Genomic DNA, 14,807 nt, shown 5'->3' on the forward strand with positions numbered 1-14,807 from the left:
GCAAGGGCTCTCGCCCGCTGGCACCAGGTGAGGCGAGGATCCAGACCTCTCCCCCAGTGGGAGAAGGTGGGAAAGCATCTCTGCCCACTCACCGGCATGCCAGAGAAGATGGCCTCTCCCCGAGAAGTACAGGAGCACTCTCCCGGTTCGCCCTGGAAGGACAAGAGCCTTGGTTTGAAGTGGCAAAGACAGAGGGTCCTCTGGAAACCTCATCTGGGAGGTGGCATGGGCTTTAGAGCTGGAAAGGTCCGGATCAGCTTCCTCCGTCATGACTTCAGGCAACCCACAGGCCTCAGCCTCCTCACCCGCCAGGGGATGGGCTGTATGCAGCGTGTAGTGGCCTTTTAGTTCAGTCACCGTCAACTGAGAACCAGGAGAATAATCCAGTCTTGTCCTTCTCGGGGTCCCCCATCAGCTCCCTCGCTATGCACCCGCATAATCTCGCCATAGCAGTCAAGTCTTCATCTTGAGCAGCCCCACTCCCCAAGGCTCTGCCTGGTTTTGTGCCCTTTTATCCTTGGCCCCTCATCCCTCTGACCCAGCTTCCATGTGGAAGTGCAGCTGTCCACTAAAGGGGCCCTGGAGTTCTCTGGTCCCCTGAGATTAAGGCTGGATTCTAAGCTATCTATCATCCCCTGCATGAAGTGAGTGTGGTACCCGCGGCTCTTGGAACCAGGAAGCCGGTGAACAGTGAGGTAACCTGCCCCATCCTCCAGTCTGAGCAGCTATTAGGAGGAATGGGACTCTAGGAGCCCAGTCCCAAAGAGCGGTGGCCCCAGGCCCTGGAGACTTACCTTCTCTCCCTGAGATCCCTTTTCACCCTGCAGAGATAAAACACCAGGAAGTGAGTAGGTGTGAGAGGGAGGCAGGTCCAGCCACAGAATCCTGCTGCGTTGGCCACCATACTCACCGGTGTCCCTTGGGCTCCTGGAAGTCCAGTCTGTCCTTTCTGCCCATCTTGGCCCTGAAGGGAAAGGGGCAGAGTTAGTAGGTAAGGTTGGATGGCAGCCAGTCATTTGGCTAAAGGAGAACAGCGGCACAAACGGAAGCAGTGCCAGGCCCCCTGGTGCCCCTGTTCCAGAGGGGAGATTGTGGCCAGTGTGCAAGGAGAAGGCAGGAAGGAGGAAAAGAGAGCGTGTGGCTCCCAGCACTGGGTACTGCACCCAGCACCCATTGGAGAAGAGTGAACAAGGCCTCCACTCCTGCCTCCTGCAGGAAAGGGTTCTGCTTTGCAAACGAGGAAACTGAGGCTTGAGGAGATTTCAGAGCCACAGGATCAAGCACACAAGCCTGGCTGGGGATCTGTGGGCCCAAAGCTCCCCCACCACCTGATTTCTTTTTCTCTTTGCACATATCCTCGCTGTTTAAGTTGCTCTGTGGACCGAGCTGAGAGAATGGAATTTCAGACCTTGTTATATCAACTCTGAGACACTATCACTTACCTAAAGTCACACAAATAGTGAGTGTGACACGCAGCCAGGGAGTGTGGGGTATACCTGGAAGCCGCCCCCCACCCCCGTGGCATTGGGGACAGGAGAGGTCTGTCAGTGCTTCTGACAAGGAGTATATCAGATGCGCTGAGCATAGCAGACATCCCCATGACTGCCTTCCTGGGGATGCTCCACCTTTGGAAACAGGGTTCAAAGCTGTCCTGGGACTAGTCTCCAGTTCCACCTTCACCCTGCTTTGAGACAGGGAGGGATTCCAACTGTCTAGGTCTGCTGGGCAAAGCCATATGGGCTCGGGCAAATCCCTGTCCCTCTAGGCTTTGGCACACCACCAGAAAGAATTTATCAATGCTCTCCGAACTCAAACAACAATTTCTCTAGGGATCTACAAAAGACAGGAAAAGGATAAGGCTCACTGGGCTATTTTCAACATTACCAAAAGCTCAAGAAAAATTATACATTTGCCCACAGCCCAGCATGGCACAGGCTGGCTGAAAGGTGGCATTTCTTTGATTCAGGCTAAAATTATCATCTTGTAAAATTCTAGTGGGTTCACACAGAGTAGAAGCTGACTATTAGACAGGTCTTTGATGACTAAAATGAGAAAATGCACTTATTATTACTTAATCTATGCAATTTGCTCAATAGACAGGTCTTTTAAGTGTGGGAGTCATTGTCTTGGGCCGCACAGAATTGAACCTTTCTTTCCCCACAGATGCTCAGTGGATGGTCCCCAGGGGCTCCAGGGCTGGGATAAGGGGTAAACTTCAAGTTCCCAGCTCCACCCTCTACTCTCTGGTCTTTGCTCGCCTTGTATGGAACTGAAAAATGACAGCAGCCCATTTTGGTGGCTCATACCTGCAATCCCAACACTTAGGAAGCTGAGAGAGGAGGCATGCCAAATTTTCAGTACAAACCCGGGCTACACAGCCAAGTTCCAGGTTAAGTCTGGCTTAGAGTGTTAGACCTTGCCTCTAAATCACACCAATAATAATCATAGCACTTCCTCTACAGGGCTGTGTTTTAAGACAGGGTTTCTCTGTATAGTCCTGGCTCTCCTGGAACTTGCTTTGTATTTGTAGACCAGGCTGGCCTCGAACTCATAGAGATACACCTGCCTTTGCCTCCCAAGTGCTGGGACTGAAGGCGTGCCCCACCACTGCCCGGCCTCTACAGGGCTGTCTGGAGGAGGAAGCTCATTTCTGCTTGTCTAGAGCTGACTGAGCACAGGGCCTCAGCAGGCCACTGCTCCAAAAATGGGGATGACCATGTTCCTCTCCCTTCAGAAGCTAAAAATGTAGATCTCCAAACAGGGGAGCGAGCTAGTGACTGAGGGGAGGGAAAAACCAAGGGGGCTGGATAATGGCAACCAAATTCCTATTAGTTTGGATAAACAATTTCTAGTCCTCTACAGAACAGGAAGGTGACTCTGGTTTACAAACAGTGGACTGGCTGAGGGTTCTGGACACAAAGAAACGATCAGAAGATGAAATGCTAATCACCCCGATTTGTTCAGAATACCCCGCGTGAATGTGCTGTGTAAATATGGACAGTTAGCTATAATCTGATTTGAAAAAGCAAAACACTGGGCTGGAGAGCTGGCTCAGCAGTTAAATGCACTTATTGCTCGTGCAAAGCATGCCGGTTAGAGGCGCAGCACCTACGTGGTGGCTCACAACCATCTGCAGCTGCAGACCCCGGGATCTGGTGCCCTCTTCTGACCTCCGCAGGCACCAGGCTTACACATGCAAACAAAACATTCATATACATTAAAAAAAATTGAAGTTTTAAAGGAAAAGACTTCGTGTGTGTGTGTGTGTGTGTGTGTGTGTGTGTGTGTGTATCTGCAGGTGTGGGGGAGGCACACGTGTATGCGTGCTTGCATGTGAAGTGGTCAGAAGTCAATTCAGGCTGTCATTCCTCAGGAACCATCTACCTTGGTTGTGTTTGTTTGTTTTTAAGACACGGTCTCTTGTTTGTTGTTATTAGTGGTGGTGGGAGTGCCTTTTCGAGACAGGGTTTCTCTGTGTCACCCTGCCTGTCCAGAAACACACTCTGTAGATCATGCTAGCCTTGAACTCAGAGATCACCTGCCTCTACCTCCCAAGTTGCTTGTTTTTGAGACAGGGTTTCTCTACGTAGCCCTGGCTGTCCTGAAACAGGCTAAGTAGACCAAGCTAGACTTGAACTTGAAGAGATCCAGCTGTCTCTGCCTTCTGAATGCTGGGATTAAAGGCATGAACCCCCATGCCTGGCCACATGTGACTTTCTACATGGATGTGGGGGATCAGAGAATCAAACTCAGGGTCTCATGCAGCAAGCACTTTACCCACTGAGCATCTCCCTAGTCCTTGAAAAATAGATATAGTTTTTCTCTTTTTAATTGTTTGGATAGGAATGTGCTATACATTTCTCCCACTCCTCTTCCCTCCTCCCCTCTCCCCTTCCAGCTTCCCCACTGCCCTTCATGCTCCCATTTTCTCAAGAGATTTGTCTTTTTTCCCCTTCCTAGGTAGATCCATGTATGTCTCTTAGGGTCCTGTTTGTTACCTTGGTTCTCTGGGGTTGTGGCATGCAGGCTGGCTGTCCTTTGCTTTATGTCTATTATCTACTTATGAGTGAATACATATCATATTTGTCTTCCTGGGTCTGGGTTGCCTCACTCAGGATGGTTGTTTCTAGTCCCATCCATCTGCCTGCAGATTTCAAGGTGTCGCTGCTTTTTACTGCTTTGTAGCATTGTGTAAATGTACCACATTTTCTTTATCCATTCTTCAGTTGAGGGGCATCGAGGTTGTTTCCAGATTCTGGCTATTACGAATAATGCTGCTATGAACATAATTGAGCAAATGTCCTTGTGGCACGAATGAGCATCCTTTGGGTTTATGCCCAAAAGTGATATTGCTGGGTCTTCAGGTAGATTGATTCCCAATTTTCTGAGAAACAGCCATACTGATTTCCAAAGCAGCTGTACAAGTTTATATTCCCACCAGCAATGGAGGAGTGTTCCTCTTACTCCACACCCTGTCCAGCGTAAGCTGTCATCAGAGTTTTTTTTTTTTAATAAAAACTCAAGCCCAAATGGATAAAAGACCTCAACATAAAACCAACTACACTGAACCTCACAGAAAAGAAAGTGGGAAGTAGCCTTGCACGCATTGGCACAGGAGACCACTCCCTAAATATAACCCTAGTAGCACAGACACTGAGAGCAACAATTACTAAATGGGACCTCCTGAAACTGAGAAGCTTCTGTAAAGCAAAGGAACAGTCAACAAGACAAAATGGTAGCCTACAGAATGGGAAAAGATCTTCACCAAGCCCATATCAGACAGAGAACTGATCTCCAAAATATGCAAAGAACTCAAGAAACTAGATATCAAAAGACCAAATAATCAAATAAAAAATGGAGCACAGATCTAAACAGAGAACTCTCAACAGAGGAAGGTCAAACGGCTAAAAGACACTTAATACTCAACATTCTTAGTTATCAGAGAAAAGCAAATCAAAACAACTTTGAGATACCATCTTACATCTGTCAGAATGACCGAGATTGAAAATATAACTTTAAAAATAATAGAGGGGGTTGAAGAGATGGCTCAGTGACTAAGAGAACTGGCTGCTCTTCCAGAGGAGCTGGGTTAAATTCCCAGCACCCACATGGCAGCTCACAACTGTCTGTAACTCCAGTTCCAGGGAAACTGACACCCTCGCACGGATATACATGCAGATAAAATACCAATGCCACATAAAAATAAAAATAAATCTTTTTAAAAAAGATAACAGAGGCAGACTGGGGAGATGACTCAGCAGTGAAGAGCATGTGTTGCTCTACCAGAGGACCAGAGCTCAGTTCCCAGCACCCAACGGTGCATGAGCTCATGTGGGGCATATGCACACACATACATATACACACACCGAGAGAGAAAGAGAGAGAGAGAAAGAAACATGACGGTGTTTATCATTTAAAGGCAGTTCCAGCGTGTCTTCCTTCCCTGACGATGGCCCAGGAGACTTGTCTCCTCCCACCCCAGGCTGCTGAGATGGGCAGGGTCAACTCTGTGCACTCCCTGGAGCAGCAGTGTCAAGGGCCTAATCACAGCTCTAGTCTTGTAGGAAAGGCTCTTACCGGAGGTCCGGAGACACTAGCGCCAGGAGGTCCCATGGGTCCTGTGGCTCCTTTGGGTCCTGGAGGTCCCTGTGGGGAGAGGACAAATAGGTTGCTGAGGAATGATTTGAAGCCAGGACCATTCAGAAGCGAGATGATGATCGGATCCCAGACAACCCTCTGCTGCTGTCACTTAGTTCCAGGTCTCCATGCCTGCAGCCCCAACAACCACAGAGGAAGGGGCTCACCTGGGCACCTCTTTCTCCAGCTGAGCCAGGTGGTCCCCGAGGTCCCGGAAGTCCCTGCAGATGGAAGCCCAGTTGGTTATCTCTTACCATAAAATGGCCCCTTCCCTGTCAGCCACCTCCAGGCCATAGGAAACCTACCTGAATGCCAGGTAAACCTTGGGCTCCAGGCTCGCCCTGCAAGTCAGAATGGACAGCTGTGGTATAGCGGCGAAAGCCACCTGTCCCTTGGACCTGTGTCACTGGCAGATCTGGAGGGTGTCTGCCAGCCCCAACTCAAGGGTTAGAGTAATGGGTTGGGGGGAACAAAGCCAAATTCTGGCAGGGCATTGTGGGTGGCACATGCCTTAATCCCAACATTCAGGAGGCAGAGGCAGCCGCAGGTAGATCTCTGTGAGTTCAAAGCCAGTCTGACCTACATAGTGAGTTCTAGAACAGCTAGGACTATGTAGAGAGAGACCCTGTCTCAAATCCTGTACAGGGTAACATCGGGCCAAGACTGCTGTGACCCCTAGACAGGCAGAGCCCGGGACTGGGGAACGGGCAGCTATGGCGTGTTAGAAGAGAGCAGGAATGCAAAGGTGGGATGAGCTACTCACCTGGGGTCCCTCAGCACCAGTGCCTGGAGGTCCAGGCTCTCCCTAAAGAGGAAAACCAACAACCCCTGGGTGGAAATTCTCAGCCCATCCCCCAGCTTCTCCCGAGCCCCTATGAAGAATCTACCCCCACCTTCTGCCACTCTGTGACTCAATCCCCCATTCCAAGCCTTCAGTCCCACAGTCCCACGGGTAGCTGCCCAGGGCTACCATTCCCGCACATACCTGAGTACCCTTCAGTCCTGGGGGCCCTTGAACTCCTGGTAGACCAGGCTGGCCCTAAAAGGCACAAGGGAATCCTTGGTGTGTTGGGAGGATAAAGAAGGCAACACTCAGGCAGGGAAGGATGAGAGGATGAGCCACTGAACACTTACTGGTTTCCCAGGCCGACCCACACCTTCAGGACCTGGTTCTCCCTTGGGACCTGGCTTCCCAGGCAGTCCTGATACATCGGTCAACGCCCCCTGCAGGCTAGAGCAGGCAGTGCAACCATCGCCCTGGTCAAGAGACAGGTAAGGTCAGGGGGAGCTTGTGAGCCAGAATGGGTAGCCAGGCCAGGGGGCCTCGCAAAGGGGACTCCTGCATCCTCTGAGAGCCCCACCCCTATTCCACCTCTCCTCAGCTGAGAAAAAACAGATCCCTGATACTCCAAGCTGCTGTAGTAAGGAGTCCCGGGGAATCTGGTGCCGCCGGGCTCCCTTGAGGCTCCCTGTGGTCCTACCCCTCATTACTGACACCTTGATTTCTATTTGCCCATGCAACAAATTTCTCCAAGCCTGGTCCACTTTACCTTTTCTCCTTTTGGCCCAGCAGGACCCCGAACTCCAGGCTCTCCAGACATTCCAGGCTGCCCAGTGGTGCCTGGCGTTCCGGGATCTCCCGGATTTCCAGCATCACCCTGAAAGAAATAGGGTTTAAGGAAGACTGGAGTCACCCAGCTGGGGGCAGGTTGCCTCTTGAGAGCTGTGAGTAATACCAGTCTCTTCCCTGGGCTGGGGGCTGAGAAGGGAATGGAGTACAAGTAATCAAGAAAATGGGGGTAGATTGTTTCTGAAAAGGGGGGTGGAATTGGATGGGTGGGAAGGATCTGGAAGGAGTGCTGAGAATACATTCCATAAGAAATACAATTTCAATTAGGAAGAAAGAAAGAAAGGAAAAGAAAGAAAGAAAAGAAAGAGACAGAGCAGCCTCCAAGACAACCAGGTACCCACCCACCTCCACGCCCATCCACATCCTCTCACCTTCTGGCCCTTGAGTCCATGCTCTCCGGCTCTGCCCTGAGGAGAAAACAGTCCCGACACCCATTCACTCAGAGTCAATGCCCCTGGGTACCCAGCACTGTGTAAGACCCAGGGGATGTGACAGAATACAAGACACGAAGACCTACATTCTCACACCAGGGAACCGGTCTAACATTGGAGAGATTTCTGCCTGTATGACCTAGGCAAGGAGCCTCATCTAGGCTCACTTTCCTAATTTGTCAAATGGGGAGGATGACATAGTGTCTGCACCCAAGGGTTCCTGTGAGACTGTTCTCCTGGGTCAGTGTTTGCTGTCACCATAAAAGTGGCAACCACCAACCTACAGTCGTAACTGCTGTTTCTCCAGCAGCCCTGTGGGCTGTCCAGTGCTTTGCTCATGAACTTCACCACAACTCTAAGGACAGGACCCAGAGAGACAGAGAACAGGAATGACTTGCTTAAGTCAAAGATCTTATCAAAATCAGAGCCAGAGTTGGAACCTAGCTCTGCTGAGGCTGTGCCTTGTCTTTGCTCTGCCACAACAGGGACCTGTGTGCAGGATGCAAGCAGCTTGCACTAGACACAGAAAGGTTGATCCCACCCCCACTTTATCCTTCTGCCTAGGAAGTCCAGAATCGCAGGGAGGGACCATGCTCTTCCTTGCATCCTGCCCACATCCACCTCCAGAGATCCCAGAATTTACCTGCTTCCCAGGCAATCCAAAGCCTGGGGGACCGGGCTCTCCCTTCTCTCCAGCTGGGCCCGGCAAGAGAACCACATGGCTGTCCCCATCCGGAAGTCTGGACAAGGCTGCACAGGGCTCACAAGGCTCCCCCTGCAGAGCAAAGATACTGAGTTAAGGGGTTCCTGGGCTTGGGATCTGGAGCTGCAGAAGGTAGCCAGCTCTGCTGAGTGGGGGATGTCTCCGGAGAGACTAGGAGCACAGCAGAGAGACGGGGAGCACGAGAAGTGAAGATGGAAGCAAGACTATGTCACTAAGAACCAGAATTCACCCCCACAGACTGCAGAGAATCCAGGATCAGGAGTAGAACAGACTAGAACAAGGGTATCTTCTTCAGGGATGTGTCCTGTGCCATGCCAGGAGCCCCAGACTCACCTTTGCCCCTTTGGTGCCTGCTGGTCCCACTGGTCCTGGTGGCCCCTGCATGAGAAGCCATATGAGAGGCTGCCCGGTTGCAGCTGAGGCTAGGCAGAGGCCCAGCCCAAGCCTGTCAGTTCTGTGTGGAGGGCAGCACCACCCACCTTGCCCTACCCTAAGCCACTGCCATCTGAAGTATACTTACTGGAACTCCAGCCGGCCCTGCATCGCCAAAATTACCCTGAGGGCCAAACAGAGAGCATATAGGTAAGGAGAAACAGGGTAGAGATGCCAGATGCAGGAGCAGACTCAGGCTAGGATTCCCCCCAAATTCCTCAGGGAATCCCTGACCAGCTACAGCCTGGAAGCTGAGCCCAGCCTGCTCCACCTCTCACCAGGCAGAGATCATGAAGTCATTTCTCCAACAGCTGTTCATCGACTGCCTTTCGGCCCCGAGCACTGGGCTAGGTACTACATACGTGAACAGCATAGACAAAAATGCCCCGTGGACCCTGCACACTGAAGGGCTTTTTTTAAAAAAAGTTACCCTATGCTATGTAGTCAAAGATCACCTTGAACTTCTGATCCTCCTGCCTCAGGTGGGCATCACCCTGCCCAGTTTCTATAGTGTTGGGGATCAAACGCAGGGCTTTGTGTATGGTAGGCAAGCACCTTACCAATTAAACTATATTCTCATCTTTCCTCCCAACCTGTGTGTGAGTGTGTGTGTATGTGAGTGTGTGTGTGTGTATGTCTGTATGTATGTTTGTGTGGTGTACATACATATGCATGTGGGTAGAGGCCAGAGGTTGACATCAGGCGTCTTCCGCTAACATCCTCCACATAATACTTTGAGACTGGGTCTCTCTCACTGACCCCGGTGCTCATCAGTTCCGCTTGGCTAGCAGGTCAGTGAGCTCCAGTGTTTTTTTTTTTTTTATTATGTATACAATGTTCTGTGTGTGTGATGCCTGCAGGCCAGAAGAGGGCACCAGACCTCATTACAGATGGTTGTGAGCCACCATGTGGTTGCTGGGAATTGAACTCAGGACCTTCGGAAGAGCAGGCAATGCTCTTAACTGCTGAGCCATCTCTCCAGCCCCCAGAGCTCCAGGTTTTCAACTGCTTTTCATCCGCAGTGCTGGGGTTACAGTGCTCAGGGTTCTGACTTTTTATATAGATGCTGGGAATTCGAATTCAGGTCCTCAAGCTTGTGAGGCAAGCTCTTTATGAGCAGAGCTTTTAAAATAGCAACCTTGTCCGTGACAATGAGTGCCACGAAAGGAGCAAAGCAATGACCCAGACCAGAGGAGGTCTCGTTTATACAGGGTGGTCAGAGACAGTGGCACCACAGTCATCAGAAGGATGCAAATGAGGCCCACCAGCAAAAGAAGTGAGAGCTTCTGTGTTCCTATGGGAGTCGCCTGTATGAAGGCTGGAGGGGGAACAATCTCCACACGCTCCAGAATGGAAGAGGGTGAGACAGCTGAAGTAAAGGAAGGCAGAGAGAGGAGGAGGGGACTCTAGAAGGAAGGTTGCCCAGCATGAGGTTCAGCAGGCTGGTGGCACAAAGCCAAAGGCCTGTAAGCAGGTCCCCAAAGGCCTGTAAGCAGGAAGTTCTGTCACTGGAGTTCTTTCTACAAAGCCACATGAACTGTTCAGTGATAAATGGGCCGTCGAAGGGCTGCGAAGGACACCTGCGGGCCAGAAGAGGGGCCGCTGCCATCAGGAGAGAGGCCATGGAGACCCAGGGGCTCAAATGGAGAGAAGCAGAGAGAGTTGAGGGAGACTGGAGCTGAACTATCAGGACCTGTGGCTGGGATGGATGGAAGGGAGAAGGTGTGGGGGGAGGAGGGGTCAAGGGTGACGTCAGCTCTGGGCTTTGGGGATTTCGGGATATGCTATTCGCCATGCTGGAAAAGGCTGGTCACACTTGTTAGCCTCTAATCTAGTATTAAAGAAGGGTAGGAAGGAGAATCGCAGAGTCAAGGTCTGCCTGTGGTTACACTGTGAGTTCAAACCCAGCCTGGGCAAATTAGTGAGACCCTATTTCAAAATAAAGAGTGAAATAAGGGTTCTTCAGGTGTCTATGGGGCAGGGGATGTAACTCAGTGGTAGAGGGCTGGCAAAGCATGTAGTAGACTCTGGTTCAATCTCCACACACGCACGCACAATAGAAGGAGAGCGGGGCTGGGAAGGGGTACTACAGCTCCATCTGCGAAACGCCACATGTGATTCGCCTGTTAGAGGTGAGTCTAAATGCACATCCTAATGTGCCCCCCCCGCTTGAGCGCGTCCACACTCACAGAACCCCTCATTTGAGCAACACTCTATTAGACATTTTTCTCTAACACAATCATAAATACAAGAGTTAACATGGGCATCGACTCTAGAAACCCAGCCGAGTAGGGGTGACGATAGACTACAGTGGAGCCAGACTTCCTGGGCTCAAATAACAATTCTGTATCCAAACACCCACAGAGCCCTGGGAGATTTCCTTGGCCTTTTTATGTCTCATTTTCCTTATCCATAAAATGGGAAGAGTAGAGAAGAAATGTGCCACCTCAGATCTGGGAGGAATAAAGCAAGAATATAAGATGCACAAGGCGTGGAGCCGGCCTGGCAACGACGAACAGAGAAGGGAAACTAAGTATTTTCTTGCTATAAGGTAGTCTGGACGTGCTTAATATGATCGTGAAATTAAAAATACAGCACTAAGTAATTCTCTTGAAAAACATGAGCTTCTTGGAAATAAATTCCTTGACTCTGCTCAGTTAAAAAAAACAAACAAACAAAACCCCGACAGATGAGTTCTGAGGTGAAATTCCAGTCTGATCTCTGCCTCACTTGCCTCTCAGGGCTGTCTCCCCTGCTCCCTGTGTCTCTGACTTTCAGCCCTGGACTCACCTTCTCTCCTTTCAGACCTCTCGGCCCAGGAACTCCAGATTTCCCCTTAAAGCAAAACAAAACAAGATGAAGTCACAGTGCCTCTGGTCTGGGTCGCTGACCCCCCTCCAAACTCCCCCTGTCTCAGTGTCCAAAGAGCAAGAGAAAGGAATGAGGGGGGGGTTGCTAGACAGTTACTATGTTACAAGTAGCAGCCTAGCACAGACAGAGAAAAGCCATGGTCCACCTCCTGCTCCCTGCCCCAAAGCTTGAGACCTGAAGAGCTAGGACAGCCACTAGTAAGCCAAGAGCAGGTCACTCACCGGAAGGCCTGGTAAACCATGGCCAGAGGAGCCTGGGTCTTCACTGGCCCCTGTGGAGGGCCTAAGATGCTGGGCCCCAACACCTGAGCTGCAGGATGAACAGGGTTCCCCCTAAGGAAGGAAGAGAAGAATCAAAACCTCCTAAGTGAACAGAAGGCAAAGAGGAGGACGCAGGGAACTCCTACCTTCTCTCCCTTCATGCCTTGGATGCCTGGATCTCCCTGCAAGGAAAAGGAACGGTTTGTGGGCTGAGAGCAGGCATGTCGGGACACCCCGAATGCTCTAACCATATTTAAGGACAGCAGTGTGACATCCACACGGATGCCCTCTGAATTGCTCCCGTCCTGTGGTTCAGAGGCCGTGCCTGTCAACTCATATAACAAACAAGGGAAAAAAGCTTAGGCTAACTGTGCCCACAGAAAGTTCCTTACATACCCGGTCACCTTTCAGTCCAACAGTTCCTAGGCCCTCCTGAAAGAGAGTGTACCAAGAAGTGGGATGAGGAGGCGGGGCCAGGACCTTAACCTTGGCCCTGACCACTTTCTTGTATCCTCTCTAACCAATTCCCAAGCCCTGAGGCAGGCTACTCACAGTTAGAGATGGTTCCACCCTATCTTGCCCAAAAGATATACTAGAGTCTCTTGGGGTTGTAGGGAAAGTGCTGGGAGGTTGCCATGGAAACCTGGGATGACACTCTAGCCAGCCCTAAACTCTATGGTTCAAACCCCTTCTGAGCTATACTCTGCTTAACCTCCCTGTGGCTTTGAGAAATACCCAGTCCCTCAGGGTCTGTTTTAAATATGTCCCTCTGTGGCCACTTGGGCACTCACCCTGGCTGGAGCAGGATCACCTGGCTCTCCTTTGGGACCTGGTTTTCCAGGGAGTCCCACAAAATTCTGGAACCCTTCAGGCAGCGTTGGACACACTTCACAGGGGTCACCCTAGGGGAAGGGAACAACCACAGGAGGATAGGGTGGGGCTGAGACCTTGGGAAAGATGGAAGCCTCCCGTCACACCAGCTTTAGGTATCCCCATCATCAAAGTGGACAACAGGAACACTGTAGAGCCTTCATGTCCAAGGGACTCCTTCATTCAGGAGTCTCAGACTTCCTGACACTATGTCCTCGAAGGAAGCCAGGGGAGGCACATGTGTCCCGCTGACAGCGCTCATAAACCATGCAGGTGCCAGAGGCAGGGTCTGAATGTGGCCGACACCCCAGGCAGGCTCCTAAGCTAATCACATACCTTCCATAGGAATAAAGAGAGGGCCACCTGAGGCAGGCCCTGCCTGTGGGCAGAGTGCCCCTGCTACTCAGAGCAGATCCTGTTCCCAACCTAACCCAGGACAGCCAGGCCTGGAGCTTACCTTCTCTCCCTTAGTCCCTGGCACTCCCGGCTTGCCCTGTTCGGAAGGAAGGACAGAGAGAAGCAAGGGCATTAATGCCAGGGCAAAGAGACCAGTATGCCCGGAAAGAGGCAAGGACCCAGGCATGGTGGGCAGGGAACCCTCTCCCCTGCTTACACCCACTTACAGGCTTCCCTCCAGGGCCTTCCTTTCCTGGAGTCCCAGAGCTGCCCTGTAATCAGAAGAAAGGTTAAAGGCGAGGCTCCCCCTGATGTGACCTCTTCCCCTTTGTCCCTTGACCCGGCCTCTCAGCTGAACCTCCCACCTCCACTTGGTCCACTGACTGGCTAAATCCTCCCTTCCTCTTGCCTGTCCTCCTGTGTGTAGCTCTGGAAAAGGATGGGGAATGACTAAGGCTCTGAGTGCCCTTCCGTGAGTGTCACAACAAGGAGGAGTGACAGACAGACAGACAGACAGACATTTGCAGGGCTTGCTGCTCGCCAAAGGCAAGGCCCCCAGCCCAGCTAGTATTTGAGTAGAGACACCCCCTTTAGCACCTCGACTAAACTGAGCCCCTTCAGGCCAAAGCCCCACCATGTCTTCAGATATGCACACTGCATGGTCACGCTCCCCACCCCCCCAGCCCGTGTCCACACTCCTTCCAGGCTTACCTTGTCTCCCTTTGGGCCTGGTGGGCCACCTGGATCTCCCTGATGGCAGAAACAGGGTGGGGTACAAGTTTCCTCTCTGCAGCACGATGAGGGGTTTTGTCTTAAGTCACCCTCCAACCTGCACCCCTGGGACCTGGTCTTATTCCCAACTCAGTCCCACCCTGGGGGGGGGGCAGGAATGCGGGAGGGAGAGGTCCCAGGAGAGGACAAGAAGAGAGGTGTGGGGATACTCACAGGAGTCCCAGGCAGTCCTATCCCAGGCAGCCCAGGGAGGCCAGGGGGCCCAGGCTCTCCTGCCAGTCCCTCGGGCCCCACGAAGCCAGGGTCACCCTGGCACACAAGTGGTTATGAGAGGGGCCACCACCTTAGCCCCACCGCTGCTCCCACACCCGGGCCTGCAACTCACTTTCTGCCCTTTGGGTCCAATGACACAGATCTCTCCTGGCCGACCCTGTTAGGAAGAGGGCCGAGGTAGGGACAGCCAGGGGTCTGGCAACTGCCCCACTGAGACAAGAAAATAAATATACACCTCTGTCACCCTTTATTGTCCTTCTCCCATGCCAGACCCCAACCTGGTACCCTACAGTTATCAAATATGACCAGTCTTAGAGTCAAGAGACCTGCGTTCAGGACCTATACCGCCATGCTATGTCTCCTGGGACACAGCCCCTCACCTCCTTGACCAGCAGGAAGGGGCTATACATCTGGGTTTGAGTCTAACATTTTGAGGCCTAGGGAGAGGGTCCCCAACAACATACATCTCGGCCTGGCTTTCCTGGCAATCCTTTGAGGCCTCCGTCACCCTTCTCGCCTTTCTGGCCCTGGGGAAGGAAGATACAAGTGAC

At 51.7% G+C, this 14,807-nt stretch overlaps 1 protein-coding gene across 4 annotated transcripts in view; it reads right to left on the reverse strand.

The window, feature by feature from the left end:
• Positions 1-14,807, reverse strand: part of Col16a1 (collagen type XVI alpha 1 chain) — a 53,062-nt gene that overhangs the window by 26,640 nt on the left and 11,615 nt on the right. For all 4 annotated transcript variants that reach the window (XM_050154361.1, XM_050154356.1, XM_050154347.1 and 1 more), the window contains 25 exons: positions 14,721-14,783; positions 14,369-14,413; positions 14,197-14,292; positions 13,963-14,001; positions 13,479-13,523; positions 13,313-13,348; positions 12,777-12,887; positions 12,382-12,417; positions 12,132-12,167; positions 11,947-12,057; positions 11,645-11,689; positions 8,943-8,978; positions 8,756-8,800; positions 8,342-8,473; positions 7,639-7,674; positions 7,188-7,295; positions 6,772-6,894; positions 6,623-6,676; positions 6,401-6,442; positions 5,943-5,978; positions 5,805-5,858; positions 5,578-5,646; positions 911-964; positions 795-821; positions 93-152 (listed from right to left, as the gene is read on the reverse strand). In XM_050154361.1, coding sequence (XP_050010318.1) covers positions 93-152; positions 795-821; positions 911-964; positions 5,578-5,646; positions 5,805-5,858; positions 5,943-5,978; positions 6,401-6,442; positions 6,623-6,676; positions 6,772-6,894; positions 7,188-7,295; positions 7,639-7,674; positions 8,342-8,473; positions 8,756-8,800; positions 8,943-8,978; positions 11,645-11,689; positions 11,947-12,057; positions 12,132-12,167; positions 12,382-12,417; positions 12,777-12,887; positions 13,313-13,348; positions 13,479-13,523; positions 13,963-14,001; positions 14,197-14,292; positions 14,369-14,413; positions 14,721-14,783 — 1,539 coding nt within the window. The remainder of the gene's footprint in view (positions 1-92; positions 153-794; positions 822-910; positions 965-5,577; positions 5,647-5,804; positions 5,859-5,942; positions 5,979-6,400; positions 6,443-6,622; positions 6,677-6,771; positions 6,895-7,187; positions 7,296-7,638; positions 7,675-8,341; positions 8,474-8,755; positions 8,801-8,942; positions 8,979-11,644; positions 11,690-11,946; positions 12,058-12,131; positions 12,168-12,381; positions 12,418-12,776; positions 12,888-13,312; positions 13,349-13,478; positions 13,524-13,962; positions 14,002-14,196; positions 14,293-14,368; positions 14,414-14,720; positions 14,784-14,807) is intronic.

This window comes from Alexandromys fortis, unplaced genomic scaffold (genome assembly GCF_014885135.2).
Source record: "Alexandromys fortis isolate MF-2015 unplaced genomic scaffold, M_Fortis_MF-2015_v1.1 scaffold_26, whole genome shotgun sequence".
Lineage (NCBI taxonomy): Eukaryota > Metazoa > Chordata > Mammalia > Rodentia > Cricetidae > Alexandromys > Alexandromys fortis.